The 17,886-nt window shown below is 35.8% G+C and overlaps 1 protein-coding gene across 1 annotated transcript in view; it reads left to right on the forward strand.

Annotated features, from left to right (window-relative positions):
* GABRA1 (gamma-aminobutyric acid type A receptor subunit alpha1) overlaps nt 1-17,886 on the forward strand; it is a 58,608-nt gene that overhangs the window by 15,032 nt on the left and 25,690 nt on the right. Inside the window, exons 4-6 of the mRNA XM_049858820.1 lie at nt 5,770-5,837; nt 13,700-13,920; nt 16,335-16,417. Coding sequence (XP_049714777.1) covers nt 5,770-5,837; nt 13,700-13,920; nt 16,335-16,417 — 372 coding nt within the window. The remainder of the gene's footprint in view (nt 1-5,769; nt 5,838-13,699; nt 13,921-16,334; nt 16,418-17,886) is intronic.

Genomic DNA, 17,886 nt, shown 5'->3' on the forward strand with positions numbered 1-17,886 from the left:
TATGTGGATATGATCTACGTATGCATGTGTGCATTTTACATCTATCTAATTTAATCTCTATCCATTTATCTATCTACTCACCACTGAAGTGTATGCTTGTTTAAATATTGATTTTAATTGATTTATTTATCATTAAAAACTTGATTTACATTGATGTGCTATTTTGAGATATCCCTACCCACTGTAATAACGACCATCATTATCATCATTCCATCTTACATAACTCTATTCCAAGTTTTTCTCTTGAAATACGTGTACATTTATATTCATTTTAATAACCTGTCCCTTTTTTTTTTTTTTACATGAACAAGGAAGGATTATGGTGAAGAAAACATTTGATTGAAATAATTATTTGGTGAATAATTTACTCTTGGAACATTTCATCCAACTGAGTTAGTTTAATTGATTTCCATTTTCAGATAAGTCTCTAGTTATATAACAGGTTCAGTCATGTTTAGCTTTGGCTAGGTGTATAATCATTTGTACACTCAAACATACCAACAATCATGAAGATGGCACAGGACAGGGCAATGTTTTTTTCGCTTATAAATAAGGTCATTATGAGTCGGAGCTGACTTGACAGCAAGTAACAACAACATAATCATTTTAGCTGAACTTCATTAGAAGTTCCTGATTCGTGTCTATGCTTTTAAATAAGATATATTTAATTATAAAAATATCTTGACTTTTCCTCATGTGATTCAGACAAAGGCTTCGAGGTCCTTGGAGTGGTTAAGAGCTGGGCTGCTAACCAAAAGGTGGGCAGTTCAAATCCACCGGCTGCTCCTTAGAAACCCTATGGGGCGGTTCTACTCAGTCCTATAGGGTTGCTATGAGTCAGAATCGATTCAATGGTAACAGGCTTAGGTTTTTTTTTTCTAGTAACTCTTCAGAGTGTAGTGCTATGTTAATAAATACTGGTATTAGAGCATATGATTTATATTCTAATATATACATTATGTATTATATATTAGTATATATAATATATACCCAAAACCTAAAAACCCACTGCCGTCGAGTCGAATCCGACTCATAGCAACCCTATAGGACAGAGTAGAACTGTCCCATAGGGTTTCCAAGGAGCGCCTGGAGGATTTGAACTGCCCACCTCTTGGTTAGCAGCTGTAGCACTTAACCACCACACCACCAGGGTTTCCATATAATATCATATATTATGTATACATACATACATACATATGTATATATTTTATGGAGTCCTGGTGGTGTGGTGGTTAAGTGCCCAGCTGCTATCTGAAGGGTCGGTGGTTTGAACCAGCTAGCTGCTCCACGGGAAAAAGATGTGGCAGTCAATGTCTGTAAAGATTAAAACCAAAAAACTCGATGCTGTCAGATGGATTCCAATTCATAGTGAACCTATAGTACAGAGTAGAACTTCCCAATAGGGTTTCCAAGGAGTAGCTGGTGGATTCAAACTGCTATCTTTTGATTAACAGCTAAGCTCTTAACTACTATGCCGCCAGGACACCTATACGGCAGTTCCACTCTGTCCTATAGGTAGCTATGAGTTGGAATTGAATTGACAGTAATTTTTTGTTTTTTTTTTTGTATATAAATATATGGAAATCCTGGTGGCATAGTGGTTAAGAGCTACGGCTGCTAACCAAGAGGTCGGCAGTTCAAATCCCCCAGGCGCTCCTTGGAAACTCCATGGGGCAGTTCTACTCTGTCCTACAGGGACACTATGAGTCGAAATGACTCGACAGCAATGGGTTAGTGGTTTTTTTTTTTATATATAAATATATGTATATATATGTATATCAATTCAGGGAGATAGAAAAGATGACTAATGTTTCTAGCACTTGGTGAAAGGAAGGCTGCTCAACAATTACACTAGATTTCAGCCAAAGCACATACATATGAGCACATCTTCCATTTACGCCTGATCCTGGGCCCAAATGAATCTTGATTTCAAACCATCATTTTCTTTGCCAGAAAAAAAAGGAGTTAACCATGCTACCATTTACAATTTGGCTGGAGTTCATTCACAACAATGCTCCACCTTGAACCTTTGCACTCAGGATTCTAAGCCTTGTACCTTAAATAAAAATGAGTTCGTGTAGCACTTAGGAAGTTCTTGGTGAGTTTTAGTCAAAGATATACTTTTGGAGCCTGTTCCTTATGATTGAAATCGCACCCATCTGAGTGATGATGTGGTTTGAAAATTATTAAATATATATTTGTGTAGAAAAACAAGTTAAGGGAATACATCTAGATCTTAATAGTGGTCTTCTGTGAATGGTGAAATTCCAGGGAATTCTTGCTTTCATGTTTTTCCTAGTTTCCCAAATTTATACCATAAAGTTGTATTTTATTTATTTATTTTTTAAAAACAACATATTATTATGTATGTTATGTTATGTTATGTTGTGTTGTGTTGTGTTATGTTATGTTATGTTAGCCTCACACTAATACTAAAGTTTTTTTTAATGTTTTGGGGTAGTTTTGCAAAATACATTATGGAAATACAGGAGTGAACAAGGATGGGCAGATTTATTTAAAAGATGACTTCTTAGAGAGTTTAGCATCATGAAACTTCCAGATGTGTACATAATAGGCAGTTTCTCAGCCATGGAAACTTGTTCCACTGGGCACTCAATATCAGTTGGTGATGGTTCAAAGACAATGTCTGGGTATATGGCAAGAAATATCTATCAGAAAGGAAAGTATGGAATGTAGTTGTGCTCTTTTTCTCATTCTACCCCCAAAGTTCCAGATGGTATCCAGGATTTCATTACATTGGCCTTCTTCCCCTTCCTACATCATCATTCGCCTTTTCCATTTAGTGGTTGGGTGGTCAATACAATTCTTAACAGGCAACTTTTCATTTTGGGGCTTGCAAATTTTGCTACCTTAAGTCTGTGTTTGTGAATATGTCTGAGAGAAGAAAGAGGATAAACAGAGAGCAGGAAAAAGAAAAACTAAGGTGAGGTGTGTGTTTAGAGTGCATGGGAGGTCTTCTGAGATACTCATGGGATAGGATTCTTGGTTAGGGTACATGACCTACAATATTACAATGGTGACTTTTAGGGAATCTCAGAGGAACGTTGTTAGTAGAAAATGAGATGAAGTACCAGGAGAGGATGAACTGGCAAAGAATCTTAGGGGCAAAGGTAGATATAAAATTAAATAGATTAGAGCCGTTTATATGAACTGCTTTTCACTTATGCTTAATCTTTGTATGGCGCAGTGAAAATTTCCTGTGGCATTAATGTGTATAAACTTAACCATGTTTTACCTTCTGTTTGAGTTATAGTGTAATCTTTATACACAGGCTTTTAGGCCTCTGAGGTTTGTTGCTTATATAGCATGATCACCTACTAACAATCTAAAAATATTGGAGGGAAATGGCCTATTTGGCAAATAAAGTGCTTTAGAGCACTTTATCATATAAGAAAGTACTGATTGCTTGCTTCTAAAACACCTGGGGGAGCCAATATTTATAAATTCAGCTACCTGGCGGAGCTGCCTCAAAGTGCAGTAAGTATGCCCTCTCCATACTCAAGAACTATGTAGTAATGATAGGAAACTACAGGAGAGCTGCTTCAGGCTGCCAAGCACATGCACTTGTGCAGACATGAATCAGTATATATCCCCCAAATAAGCATATACTTACGGGCTCATTCCTGCTGCAGAAATAAAAATGATCAAAAATGACATAATTTGGATTCCATAGATGTCACTCAGTTCCATAAGATAGTCACCATAACTTTGGTCCTTATAATGTGGAGAGAACTGAAGCTCAATCTTGCAAAGTGAGATTGAATAAATCAATTTAAAAAAAAAAATCAGCAGGAGTGTCCAGTCGTGTAGGAAAATTTAGATGTCAATTCTCCTCGATCCTGAAGTTTAAGGTACATTTAATTGTAAGAAAATGATTTTCAAATAATAAGAAATATTATATATAATACAATTATATACGTAATATGACATAAGATAATATGTAGTATATTTTTATTGTATAGGAAATTATTCCCAATAAGGGGCTTACCTGGTACAAAAAAATTCAGGGTGAAAAAATGGCCAATTCCCCATTATCCATTGTCTTTCTTTTTATACTTTTTTCATGCTAATAAATACATATTTTATTATATCAAAGCAAAGCTAAGTGATGGCTCCTTTGCTTGATCCATAAGGGAAATGATGAAAGAAAAAAGGACAAAAATGAGCTCAACAATAAGATGCATTCTAACTTTTGTGAATGGAAAATGTATATATTTTTTATTATTGTTTTTAATTGAAAGGCAGTCCTGAAATTCTAATAAAGTGTGACACCTTGATGGAGTCTTAAGAAATATTTATGTATATGGGAAAAGAGAGTACATGATAATGGGGATGTGTAGATGATGATGGAGCAGTGTATACATTGGGGTATTGGGGGAATGGCTGACGGGTGAGAACAGACAAGTGTTACAGAATGATTGTGTTAAGACTTCTGATACTTATTGCTGACAATTTGTCTCTCAAGCCACATACAATCAGCGTAGCATGTTAAAGCTGATGTTGGAAGTGAGTTCTACAAACACAACTGATTTGTTTTTGTTTTTTATTTTGTCTCAAGCTTTGTCCTCCATGTTGAAGTTTTCAAAAAGTAAACCCCACATGATTCTATGTCTAGAGGATCATTTAAACATTTTAGAATCTACGAAATTGAAAAAAAAAAAAATGGAAACAAATCCATTGGATTGGTTAGATAAGGAGATATTTGAGATACTCATTATGTGACGTGTATAATTGACCTCCTTGATGAAAGTTTATACGAAAAGTGTTAACTATGCACAAGTGAATTGCTGAGGGATAAAGGTCAGCTCTTGATTTCCAAAGGAGTTCATTATTGCATATGTTGGATCACCTTTTTAGTGTCCTAGGCCAGAAATATGAATGTCCTGGTAAAGAAAAAAAAAATTGCTTAAGATACTGGGCTGATATTTCTCAGAGCTCAAGTTGAAAATGACAAAGTCATCTTTTCCATTCTAACCCCTCAAGAAATTCTTTCCTTTTCTGTAAGCACCATTTTTCTATTGTGTTGTGATGGTGCTTCTTTGAAAAAGTCTTTATTGAGTCATCACAGAGCTACAATAAGTATGTTTTATTGGTTGACATATATGCCATCAAAGACCAATAAAATAAAATCATATTGGACTTGAAATGGAAACTATTAAGTGAACTCTTTCTATGCCATAGTATGTTCTTCTCATCCTTAAAACTGAAAAGATTATATAGGTTGCCAGATTTTTTTTTTCAGGATGTAATTGGGAAAATTCAGTTATGATTTAGTGCAAGAAAGCAATCATTTATAAAACATACCCTTGAACCCTTAAAGAGTTAATAAAGCTTGCTGAAGTATATTGTACACTTCCCAAGAGTAGCCTAAATACCTAGAGGTTCTGGCTAGCTGTGTGAGAGTATTTATGCTTATCCCAAATGCTAACGTATTTTTATTACAATGTGAAATGGTTTCATATCATTTAGGAAAGTGTGTCCATTATTGAAGAATTCATTAGCAGAAGCTGACTTCTCCATAAAGTCTCTGCCTCCCAAAGTGGCATATTTAGGCTCTGGGATCCCTAGAAAATATTAACTGTGAAATTTCGTGTGTAAGCAGTAAATTTTCAGGACTACACAGCGGACCAATTTTAGAAATAGCTAATCGAAGCCAATAAATTTCCCATTTGGGTGTGAGTATGTGGTGGTAAGCTCTAATAAGGACTGTTGATAGACACTCACTGTCCCAATTTCCTGCTTCATCAGAGCGTGTAACTGAAGTGAAGACTGACATCTTCGTCACCAGTTTCGGACCCGTTTCAGACCATGATATGGTAAGTGACACTGCGTTTTTGGTCTCCTTGGTTTTTTTTAATTTAACTTTTAAAATAAAAATATAGACTAAGTATTTAGGTAGCGACCTCATATAGTTTGGATATACATTTGTGCCAGCGTGTATATAATAATAAAAAAAATAATAATAAGCAACACGTAATTCATAATTCATATGATATTTGTACTAAAAAACCCAAACTCACTGCCATTAAGTTAATTCTGACTCACAGCGATCCTATAGCACAGAAAAGAATCTCCATACCTACCTTCCTTTTAGCAGCCAAGCTCTTAATCACTGTACCACCAGGGCTCCTCATAATATTTATATAATAGCAGACCCATTTATTTCCCAGACCAGGTCTATTTCTGTAGTTATCAACCACGGCAGTCCTGTTTTTGTCCATCCATCCCTGGAAATGATTGCTTTGTGTTGGAAGATGCTCCTTTCATTTTAATTAGGAGGCCGTGTTAAATTCAAGGATGCTAGATTTTAAGGTAGCCACCAGCAGTGTTCTCGAAAACCATGAACATTATCATTCCTGAATTATTTTTGGCTAAAAATGGAAAATGAGTATAAAAGGTGAGTGAATACTTAAATAGAATTAGGCAGAGAAAGAGTTAAAAAAATGACACTGACAAACTTTCAGCTTCCCTGCAAAAGGCCCTCATTAAAATATTAGCAAGAGTGGGAATGAAATGAATAAATACCTGTTCTTTCTTCTCCCAAACCAAATAAATTAAAATGAATTTCTTTTATATCTGGTAGGAGTTGGTAAATCGGTAAAGCTCTGAAGATATTATATAATGTTTTAAAACTCATAACAGCAAACCTTCTATGTAAGGGAAAGAGGCCATGAAGATATGTCATTATGAATATTTCAAATACATTAATTCAATACTGTTTTTGAAATGCCTTTTTTTTACATATCATCTGAACATAAATGTCCTTTGATTTCAGAGTAGCTCAGGATTCCAAATAAAGATTACAGAAAGTATCAATTTAGGCCAGCATTTCCTAAAATGTGGCTATTCACAATGAACCCACTTTGGCTATATTTAATCTAGTGTTTTTCCAGCCATATTTGTACAAAATCATTTTTCTTCATTCAATACCTGTTAATATTCTGTAGAATTTAGTAATTTGTGAATCAAACATTGGGAAATGCTGGCTCAGGGGATAGTTAAATATAATTCAGGTTATGAAACATAGCGATTATCAAATACAAGTCAGCAGAGCATGTGAGAGACAGCAAAGTGGTAAGTAAGAACACAGTTTTCTGAGCCAGAATGTCTGGGGTTATAATCTCCTTTTTCCATTTACATGGCTGTATCCTTGAAACCCTGGTGCCGTGGTGGTTAAGTGCTACGGCTGCTAACCAAAAGGTCGGGAGTTCGAATCTGCCAGGTGCTCCTTGGAAACTCTATAGAGCAGTTCTACTCTGTCCTATAGGGTCGCTATGAGTTGGAATCACCTTGATGGCAATGGGGGTTATCCTTGGGCGATTTATTTAATATATCTGTGCCACAGTTTCTACTTGTTTAAAATGAGGATAATAATAATATCTTACGGGGTTATTTCATGTTTTAAGTGAATTAATCCATGCATATCACTTAAAAGAATTCCTGACATAATAAGCGCTCAACAAATGTTAGCCATTATTACTAGCCAAGGAACAGAAGTATAAATTTCAACCATAATTGTGCATTTATTCCTCTTATACAATTCATTTTGTCATTATGATCAATGAGTAGGCCACTGTACTGGAATACTGTGAGATACCAAATTTTACCTAAATTGATCACTTTTTGAAGAACTAGTTCATTGTGGATTTTCCATGTTGGAATTCCATCTTTCGCTATTCTCTCCTCATGCCACTCTTCTACTTAAGAACCTTTAGTAGGTCTCAGTCAAGTTTAACACTTTTTCTGCTTTGAATTTTTTCTTGATACCGTGTGTTTTCACTAACAGGAACATGCTGATCTCCTTATCAGGTCATGCACCCTTACTGGAAAATTTCCCTTCTCTCCACCTATCTAAATCCTGTATTTGCTGCCAAGGCCCAATGCCTCATGATTCCAATTATTGATGAAAACTTTTTCTGATTAAGCTAATAACAATATTAACTTCTCCTTTCTGCATTCTAATCACATTTATTGATTGTAACACAAAATTTAATATTTTTCACATAATCAGTACTGTTCCGTAAGATTATTTTCCTTCTTCAAATGTTATATTTTTCTAATGTGATACCCCAAAATGTAAAGACAGTTTTTTTCTACATCTCTGACAATATTAGTATATTGCAGGCTTTCAGTAAGTGTCAAATTATTACTTACTTGGTAAAAGGTTTAGAGACCTACATTATCTTTCAAAATTTGGGGACTTGTGGGACTTAATAAATTCACCCCTCTTTCCTGTCTGAGTTTTGCACTTTGTGAGAAAGAAGACAATAGAGTAAGGGATACAGGAGGTGAAAACATCATCATTATCCCAAATAATTAAGGTATTACAGAATGTGGCTTATACTTGCAGGCAAGTGGGTTTCTAGATGGTACACTCCAGGAACAGGCAGAAATACCAGGTCACAGGCAGTGTTGGTTTCTCTCTGTTAGAGGGTAGACTGCCCGTGTAAACCTTGAGACACAGAGGAGCACAGTCAAATTCACGAGTCTTATAGACAGCCATCATCCAAAAGGACAAGACAAGGAGAGACTGAGATAGACAAACTTAGTTTCTCCTTCCAAATTCATCCATTAGATTACATTAATCCTCTCCTCTATTCGGGACAGAAGAGTAAGAGGGGCTGGAGAGCATCCAGGAGTTTTACACTGTGACACCTCTCTCTTCGATGAAAACATCAAGAGATGGGACATTAAAAGATCACGTGGCACGGTGCCTCACAATAAGTGTATGCTCAATATGAGTTGTTAAGGGACGGTTTCAAATGAAGCTACATACAATCATAAACTTTGCTCTTAAAAAAAATTATTTGGCATGCTTTTGAGTTACCAGTTAGATTAACTGTGATTTAAGGAACAAATGTTTTCTTAGAATCAAGGTGACACTAGGATTTTTGATATACCATTGCTGTTGTTGTTGTTAGGTGCTGTAGAGTTGATTTTGGCTCATAAATAACCCCAGTGACAGAGTAGAACTGCCCATAGGGTTTTCTTGGCCTTAACCTTTAGGGTAGCAGATCCCCAAGTAATTCTCCTGTGGAGACACTAAGTGAGCCCAAATCACCAACCAGTGGCTGACTTAACTGTTTGCGCCACCAGGGCACTTTGATACACCATTAGCCCTATAGTTATCGTGACTTACTCATTCATGATCTTTGATCAAATATCAGATAGAAAGAGGGGACAGAGTGCAGAATAGTTCAAGTCAACAATACACCCCACTACCTGAAACTTCTTAACCAGGTAATGGTTAAATTTTTATGTCAATCGATCCAAAAGCCATAGGCCTACAACCGATTTTCTAAGTGGCTAGTGGAAATTATACCTGACTACACTGTTCTCAAAGATTAATCATCTAAAACCACATCATCATAGAATTACAAATAAGGTGATTTAGAGGCAATCAAAGTAGAAGACAGAATGACAAAGCTATTTTTCAAAACAGTAAATCTTTGTAGTTTTTTTTAAGTGAGAACTAATGTATCTAATTAATAATTATAACCATTACAACATTAAAATTATTGAATGCTTACAATGTGCCAATCACCATGCTCAGGGTTTTATAGATCATGTTCCTTCTAATCCACATGCCAAAATCTTTTACACTAATATTATGCACATTTTCCAGAGAAGGAACGTGACCTAACTAACTAAGTGCAATGATTTGAACCCAGTCCATCCAACCCTAGAGACGCCCTAACTCCCAAGGCATCTGACTTCATCTGGAATAGAAAACAAAATTAGGACAACTCCTTAACTTTATTTTAAAATTCATTAATTTGCAATCAAATAGCACATTCCCAGGGCACCAGGTTCTGACAGAAATATCCAGGCAGCACAATCACTAAAAAAAAAAAAAAACAGTGCCATCGAGTCGATTCTGACTCATAGCAACCCTATAGGACAGAGTAGAACTGTCCCATGGAGTTTCCAAGGAGCCCCTGGTGGATTCGAACTGCTGACTTTTTGGTTAGTAGCCATAGCATTTACCCATTATACCACTAGGGTTTCCAGCACAATCATAGAACTGTGTTTTCCACGGTGGATAAAGTGGATTAAGTCAAAGCACACACAGATGGTGCAAGCAGAAACGCTTCAACACAATATTTATTTAAGAATGTAAAGGATATTTTTGTAGGTCTTCAGAGTAAGACTTATATTCTCCCAGGACCTACTTTACTGAGCAGGGTAACTCAAAGAGACTTTTCACATGAGTGATGAGGCTGGAACATTGAGACTTGAACACATTCTTCAGCTGAGCTTCCTCTTTGCTCACACACTGTGAATGTAGAGCCCCTTTTGTGCCTTCTGTTTTTGCTTGGCTTGGCTGTTACCAACTTGTCACTTCCTCAGATTTTCTGTTCTGCCACCTTTCTAAGGAAATAACACTCCTTCACTCTCAGCTACATAAGAAGACTAATATAAATTTCTGTTGATAAAAAAAAAAAGAAATAAGACAAATAGTAAAAATTTCTACTGAGAGCGTTCTGTGGGCCAGGCATCCTTGCAAGCTGTCCATGTGTATTAACTCATTTACTTCTCAGAATAGCTGGGTGACATATTAGGAAATTGTGGCTTGGAGAGGGTAAGAAACTAACTTAAGGCCATTCAGCTGGCAGACTGATGATGCAGTTTTAGCTAGTTGGTTTAGAACTTACATTCATAACCAGTATGCTATGGCTCTACTTCTTGCCTTTTTCTTGTTCCAACTTTCTGAAGAAGGTTCTCTGGCCTATCTTGGTCCAGATGTTCGTTCTCAGTCTAATAAATTGTGACCATGAGTCCAAGGTCATGTTACACAAGTAGGTACTGGTATCTGTCTGCTGTTACCATGACAATCATGCAGGAGAGAGTTCTCAGAATACAGAAGACCAAATATTTATACTCTTGATTAGTCAGGGGTTGATCATCATCAACTGCAGTTTATTTCAGATTTCATTTCTACTTCTATCTCGGGGAAAATGAAAAACAAAAGCTTACCCAGTCAGTTTTGCTTAGTGTTGTGTGTGTGTATGTTTGTGTGTGTCTGAGGAGTATATTTGTAAGAAGAATGTTTTCAATATATTTGGTAATTTCACTGTCTGACATTAACACAGATAGAGTTCACTTTAAACATGATAAACATGTAAACATCTGGACTTTGGAAAGTTTCACATGGTTGTTTGGAATCATTGCCTTTGGGCTATATTTTGCTAAAAATGTGACATTAAATCTATTTAAAGTTTATTTTATATTTAAATTTTATTTTAATTTCAAAAGTCTCCTTGCAGCAAGAAAACAAATGCTCAACCTTCTTAGGTTCATGGGAACAAGGTCAGCTTAGACTTTCTTGGATCCTTGATCGACAAGTGGTCATTCTCTCTACTGTTGACTAGTTCAAAGAGAACTGAGACTAGAAATTAAGTGGCTAAATCGTAGTAGAAATATCATCATATATCATATCCCTACCTATCAGACTTGTCCATATCCCAGAGTGGAAGACATGCCCAGCCCAGAGTCGACCTATCCACACTATTGGAGTGGGGGGAAAGAAAGAAATGCTCAAATAGCTTAAGCTACTTTCCAGGACTTCCCAGAATGATTGAGTCCAGACTTACTAGACAATGCTTCAAGGAATCTCTATATCCAGCTCCAAATCTATCTCTCCAGTTCTTGACTTCCACTGTCCCCTTACCTATGCTCTCCCTCCTCAGTCTGCCCTGCTTTCCTGTGAAGCGCTGCTACTCTGCATTACTTCCAGATGTAATCCACAGGTCCTCTCTCTATTTCTTGCTTCAGGGAAAATACCATCCTATGTCCATCCCGTTCCTCCATGAGGTTTTCTTGTAGCACCCAAGCCTATACAGCTTCTCCCTTTGCTGAATTTAGAGGAGGCTTAACAAATTCTTGTCGGTAAATTCCCTTGTTATGTATTGCAGTGCCTTCCATCTGACACTTCCAGACACTAAAATGGAGCCGATAAAACAAGGTCACTTCTCTTTACTCCACAGACACACTGGCATTAAGTTAAACGTCCTTGTTTCTATCTCAGTCAGCAATTAGCACTATGCCTGGCACATTATAAGCCATGAAATGATAATTGTTACTTAATCAGTAAGTGCTCAGCAGTGGCAAAGTATGTCAGAAGGATTAACCTTCACTTAGGTTTTACCCAATCTTCTTTAAAATCCAGGAAAGAGATATTCACACATGAAAGGTATGCACACAGACATTATTTGGTATGTCCTAATAGTTTTTTTTTTTTTTTTAATGGTGGTGGAGCAGTGTTTAAGCACTTGACTGCTAATCGAAAGGTCAGTGGTTCAAACCCAACAGCCCCTGTCAGGGAGAAAGACCTGGAAATCTGCTCCTGTAAAGGTTATAGATTAGGAAGCTGTATAGGGGCAGTAACTATAAGTTGGGATCAGCTCGATGGCACCTAACAACAACAACAACAAAGATGATACGTATAAGATTAAAATACATTGCTTTCTTGATGCTTCAGAGTTAAGAGGATTAAGAAAACACGGCATGAGGTTACCAAGTTAGTCTTTCTTCCAGTTTGAACCACAGTATGATTAGCAGAGAATATGGCAGTCTTTATTTCAAACCATTAGTTTCCAAATTTAGTATCAGTGTGGCAAATACTGCAAGAAAGATGGATGTTACTCTTTTTAATTTTAGGAGCTGGTAAGTCTCATTGCTTGTTTTCAGATTAGCAGATGTTTGTCCCCGGGTATTGCCATAAGGAATGCTATGTTTATTCAGATAAATAGATTTCTTGGCTGTGAATGTTGATGAGCTTCACACATTTCTCATGTGTCTTATACACACATACACGCACAAACACACACTCACATACACCTGAACATTGTATTGTTAGTTTTTTGTTTTTTTTTTTTGGAAAAGATCCAAATTGCCAGTGGAAATGAATTTCTTATTTTCATAATCTTCTTCCTTGTATAAAATATACACATTATCTGTGAAAAAAATTTTTTTTTACTTAGCTGAAAAGAAGAAGGCATTTTCTTACCATGTTAGAACCATGGTTGACTTAAGTTTGGTTGTGAGGTTATCAGAGGTCATGGAAGGGCCCCCAAAACATTATAATTCATTTCTACAGCTGCAATTATCTAATTTAAAATTTTTCATAAATATAATAACCTCTGCGTGGTGCAAACAGTTAAACACTGGGCTATTAGCCAAAAGGTTGTCAGTTCAATCCCTCCCAAAGGCAGTTTGATAGAAAGGTCTGGCAATCTGTTTCTGAAAGTTCACAGTAAGAAAAACCCTGTGGAACACAGTTCTACTCTGCAACTCATGCCATGAGTTGAAGTTGACAATGGCAACTGGTTATTGATTAACATGAGTTTGGCATTCATTTGTAATATATTCTATCTCTTCTAAAAAAAAAAAAAAAAGAGGGTGGGGTGTTGTTTTCTTGTCACATATATGAGAAGATAATTGGCAGAATTTTTCTGACTTTGAAATATTTCAAGCATTTTCAAATTAAAAAAAAAAAATCATCATGCCAAACGATTCTTCTGACATCAATATGTATACAGTATACAAGTTCACTTCTGAAAACATCACCTAATTCGTAATTGCTTCCAAAGTAGCAAAAATTATGCAGTATCAATGTAAGGTATTTGCATTGCAAAATATGGCACAATGAACTTTGCCATTTTCCAAATTTACTTAGGAATATACTATAGATGTATTTTTCCGTCAAAGCTGGAAGGATGAAAGGTTAAAATTTAAAGGACCCATGACAGTTCTTCGGTTGAATAACCTAATGGCAAGTAAAATCTGGACTCCAGACACCTTTTTTCACAATGGAAAGAAGTCAGTGGCCCATAACATGACCATGCCCAACAAACTCCTGCGGATCACAGAGGATGGAACCTTGTTGTATACCATGAGGTAAGATGGCCGTGCTGCTATTTGGGAATACTTTTGTATTTCCTTCTTGTCCACTTCTAGGCAATCATCAAGTTGATGGCCCAAGGCAGGGATTTACTTTGCTGTTTTTCTTGCTTTTTTTATTTTTTAAAACTTTAAAAAACTTACTCTCCTATGGGGAGGGAATACTTAAATATAATTCAAGTATTTAAATGCTAAATGGAATGATTAGAAAAAATGTTGGCAATATGTATTAAGTAATACAGTAGCACAATTTATCTCTCCAGCCGCTCTAGTTCAATATGAAGAACTTCTTCATTCTATTGTAAATCACACATATTCATACATTCCAGTAAGGTCTAGATTAAATTTCTAGAAGCTAGCTAACGTTGTATATCTGAAAGTATTTGTAATAAAAAGGAAAGTAAAAAAAACAAAATTAAAGAAAGCTAGAAAATGCTTAAAAGACTCAAATGGAAAATGTACATTTTGAAGCATATGAAGTTACCTTGGTATCATTAGCTAGAGAATAAAGATTGTCTTAATTTTGTTTAAACTGAAGATCGCTCAGATTTTTTTATGTTTTATAAATGTTTCCTCCCTTTTGAGGTTACTAGAAAATTTAGAATCTTATGAGTGAGAGTGCTCGATTACTTTTATGGTTGAATGAAGGGAACACGGAATAAATAAAGTTTTGAGCTGTTTTTAAAGAAAAAAAGTCACTTAAGGTATTCCTAATTTATGAGAAATTAAGACTTGTCTGCCACTTCTCCTTGAGGGAAGCAGTTAATTTCCTTCTCAGATGTATTCTAAGAACGATGTCTTTTCAGATTTGGACACTGTCTGGCAATTCAGGCCATCCAATTATTCCTTTGGTATAAAAAGGTAATGAAGGCAAAAGCCTCGACGTGGTGGATTGCGTTTAGCGTAGGAATAAATATTTTGCCTTTAGTTAGTGGCCACAACAGGTAGCATATACAGGCATCTGGCCCCCGCGCCCTGCCAAAAAAAAAAAAAAAACAAAACTTGAAGAGCCACTTTCCGTATTGGACCCAGCTAGAGAGGATTGGTCCAAGTACAGTTGGAATTAAAGAATAAAAAGTCCTCAAATTAGAGAGAGAGAGAGAAAAAAAAAAAGGGAACCTATAGACACATGTGTTGAAACCTTGCCAAATTATCCAAGTAGGACATGTTTATATTTGCAATTTAAAATACTATTTCCGTTTAAATAACCCATACTTGTCTTTAAGCCTGAATTCAGTACATATCCTGAATACTAACTCGTGGTTTCTGACATACGCAGTGCCCTTCAGTTCATCAATAACTGCCCTGTGTCTTCCATTTCCAAATTTCCCTGTGCCTTTGCTAATGCACCATCGTTTTGTTTAATGATGTGTCTTAAGAATGCAAGTTTAATAGTTAACTTCCATATTTCATATTTGTTTTAAGCAATATGAGTATTTTACTTAATGATTTTAGCTTAATGATGTTAATGATTTTAATGGCTATAAAGTCATTCTGCTACATTTCCTGAGCTACTTAATAATCTGAGTAAATATCTCTGCTACAAGTTATATGAGGCAAATGGATATAAATCCCCTCTTAATTCCACAAAACGGGATGAACTATATTTCAGTGGATTCTTTTCTTAACAACCATTTTTAAGGCATCAAAAAAAAAAAAATTTTTTTTTTTTTTTTTTATTGAGTTTGCATACCCAGATTATATGGACTAAAGAGAAGCACAGCAGAGTCCTGGCTTTAATTAGGCAGTGAATTTGTAAATAAAACTAAATGGGTGGTCTATAGTGACAAAAGAAGGAGAGAATTCCTAAAGGGAAAAAATAAAACAAACAAACAAAAAAAACTGACCACATATAAACTCTCAAGGAGACTGTAAATTAAGGTCAATCTCATAAGGCTTTACAATAGTTTCCTCTGCACCTATGCTTTTTTCTTTTTTTCTTAAATGCTATTTTAGGGAAGGAGATAGGGTGAGCTGCACTTAGGAAAGGGGAAATATACTACTCTTCCTGACTATCCACGCCTTCTTCTCAACCAAGGATGAGTTAGTATTTAAACAAGTATTTATTTGCTTATGGCTAGTTTTGTTCTCAAAGGATTTGTCATATTTAGGTGGACTAGGTGGTGATGCTTGTTTTTGGAAAATATTAGGAATGTTGCAGATTGCACAAAATCTGGCTTCACCTATATTCTCAAAACAAACAAAAATGGATAGAAGCCAGTCATCCTTGTAAATCATTCTTTTTAGATAATTTGATTATTAACAGCTCTGCATAGATTTGCAGTTTGTGCCTGTCATCCAGCTTTCTTAATACATTTGCTATAATAAGTAAACCTCCCAACCATATTTATCAGCAAGAATCTAATCTATGGGGCTCTCATTTGTCTACTTTATTTCTCTTAATTGACAAGGCTGACGGTGAGAGCTGAGTGTCCAATGCACTTGGAAGACTTCCCTATGGATGCCCATGCCTGCCCACTAAAATTTGGAAGCTGTAAGTAAATTTATTTTAAAATTTCTTTATCCTTATGGGAGATCTAAGTATTTGAGCAAGAGAGCTCCAATCAGTTGTATCTGTTGGAGAGACACATAAAGATTTTCAAGAAAGCTTAAAAAACAAGAACTTTCTAAAAGTAATAATCTTTGACTTCAATATTTAATGACATTTCAGGAAAGCTGCTATGCCTGATTTACTGGCCTAGAAAGCATGTATTAAACTATTTAGTAGGAGAATTCTGTTTTCTGTGGAAGTTTTATTCATGGAAAAAGGAATGGGGTATGGATGCTTATACCACATGAGTAACATCTTCCTTCAAAGAAATGAAGGTTATTCTTTTTATTTTACATTATCACTGATACTTCTTTGACTTTAAAAATAATTCAACTTGTTTACCAGATGGGAACATTGGTAGGTGACAAAGAACCACAAGTAGGCATTTCTTAATGGTGAAGCCTAGAGCTAACAGATGTTGCCAGCAATTTACCCTAATCATACTCTTAGGAAAGTTCTAGATCCATTTGGCTATCTCATGGAATTCATACACACATTAATGCCCTTGAAGGTATCTTAAATACTGCTTTATACTAACTTTCTGGGTTTTTGCCATTTGAAAATAAGCAGGCACATTCTAGAGAAGGCAAGTTTGCATGCAAGAGAGTGAGTGGGAATTATGTATTCCTGCTTTCCTGCAGTGGAGCTACATACTTGGCTGAGTCAACTCCTGAACTATCTAACTAGTTTTCTGTTCTCACTAGAGAGCCAGTCTGAGCAACTATTTTGGTGAAAATATGATTCATAGAAGAAAAAGTGGTAGTGTAGGAAGGCAATAAGCAAAGAAAATAACAAAGGGCCTTCAGGCTCCTAGCAGCACTAGGCACAGAGAGATCACTTTCTCGATTTATAAATCTCTTCCTATGCTGAAACTCAAGGATGGCCTACTTCACAAACTATCAGTTAAAGCGACCTTTGGTGATTACTCCCTTCTCCCCAACTTTTTTCCAGTTTAATAAGTCTCTTGTATGTCATGGACTATTTTATGGTTTCCCCTGATTATCAGTTCCATTTTTAAAACTAACAACATATATTGTGTGTTAACTGTATTTCAGGCAATATATTAAACATTTTAGATGTGTAGGCTCATCTAATCTGCAAAATAACCGTAGAGTTATGGTGACCATACAACACAGTGTGTCTGAAATAGTACTGATTTATGCCTATTATCCTAGCATAATTATTAGTAGTGCCCCCTTTCACCTTCTTAAGTGCCCTGGTTTGAACAATAAATTACATATTAAATGTATCAGTCAGGAATGCCTTCAACAGTAACTGTAGCTGAAAAAAAAGAAGGGGTTATATTTTCATATAAGATATCTGAAGATAAGTGATCACTGATGGATTGCAGGTTAGTTCAGCATCTTAAGAGGGCTGATATCTTAAGATGACCTTAGATGATGTTCTTCCTG

The sequence above is a fragment of the Elephas maximus genome, chromosome 2 (assembly GCF_024166365.1).
Source record: "Elephas maximus indicus isolate mEleMax1 chromosome 2, mEleMax1 primary haplotype, whole genome shotgun sequence".
Classification (NCBI taxonomy): Eukaryota; Metazoa; Chordata; class Mammalia; order Proboscidea; family Elephantidae; genus Elephas; species Elephas maximus.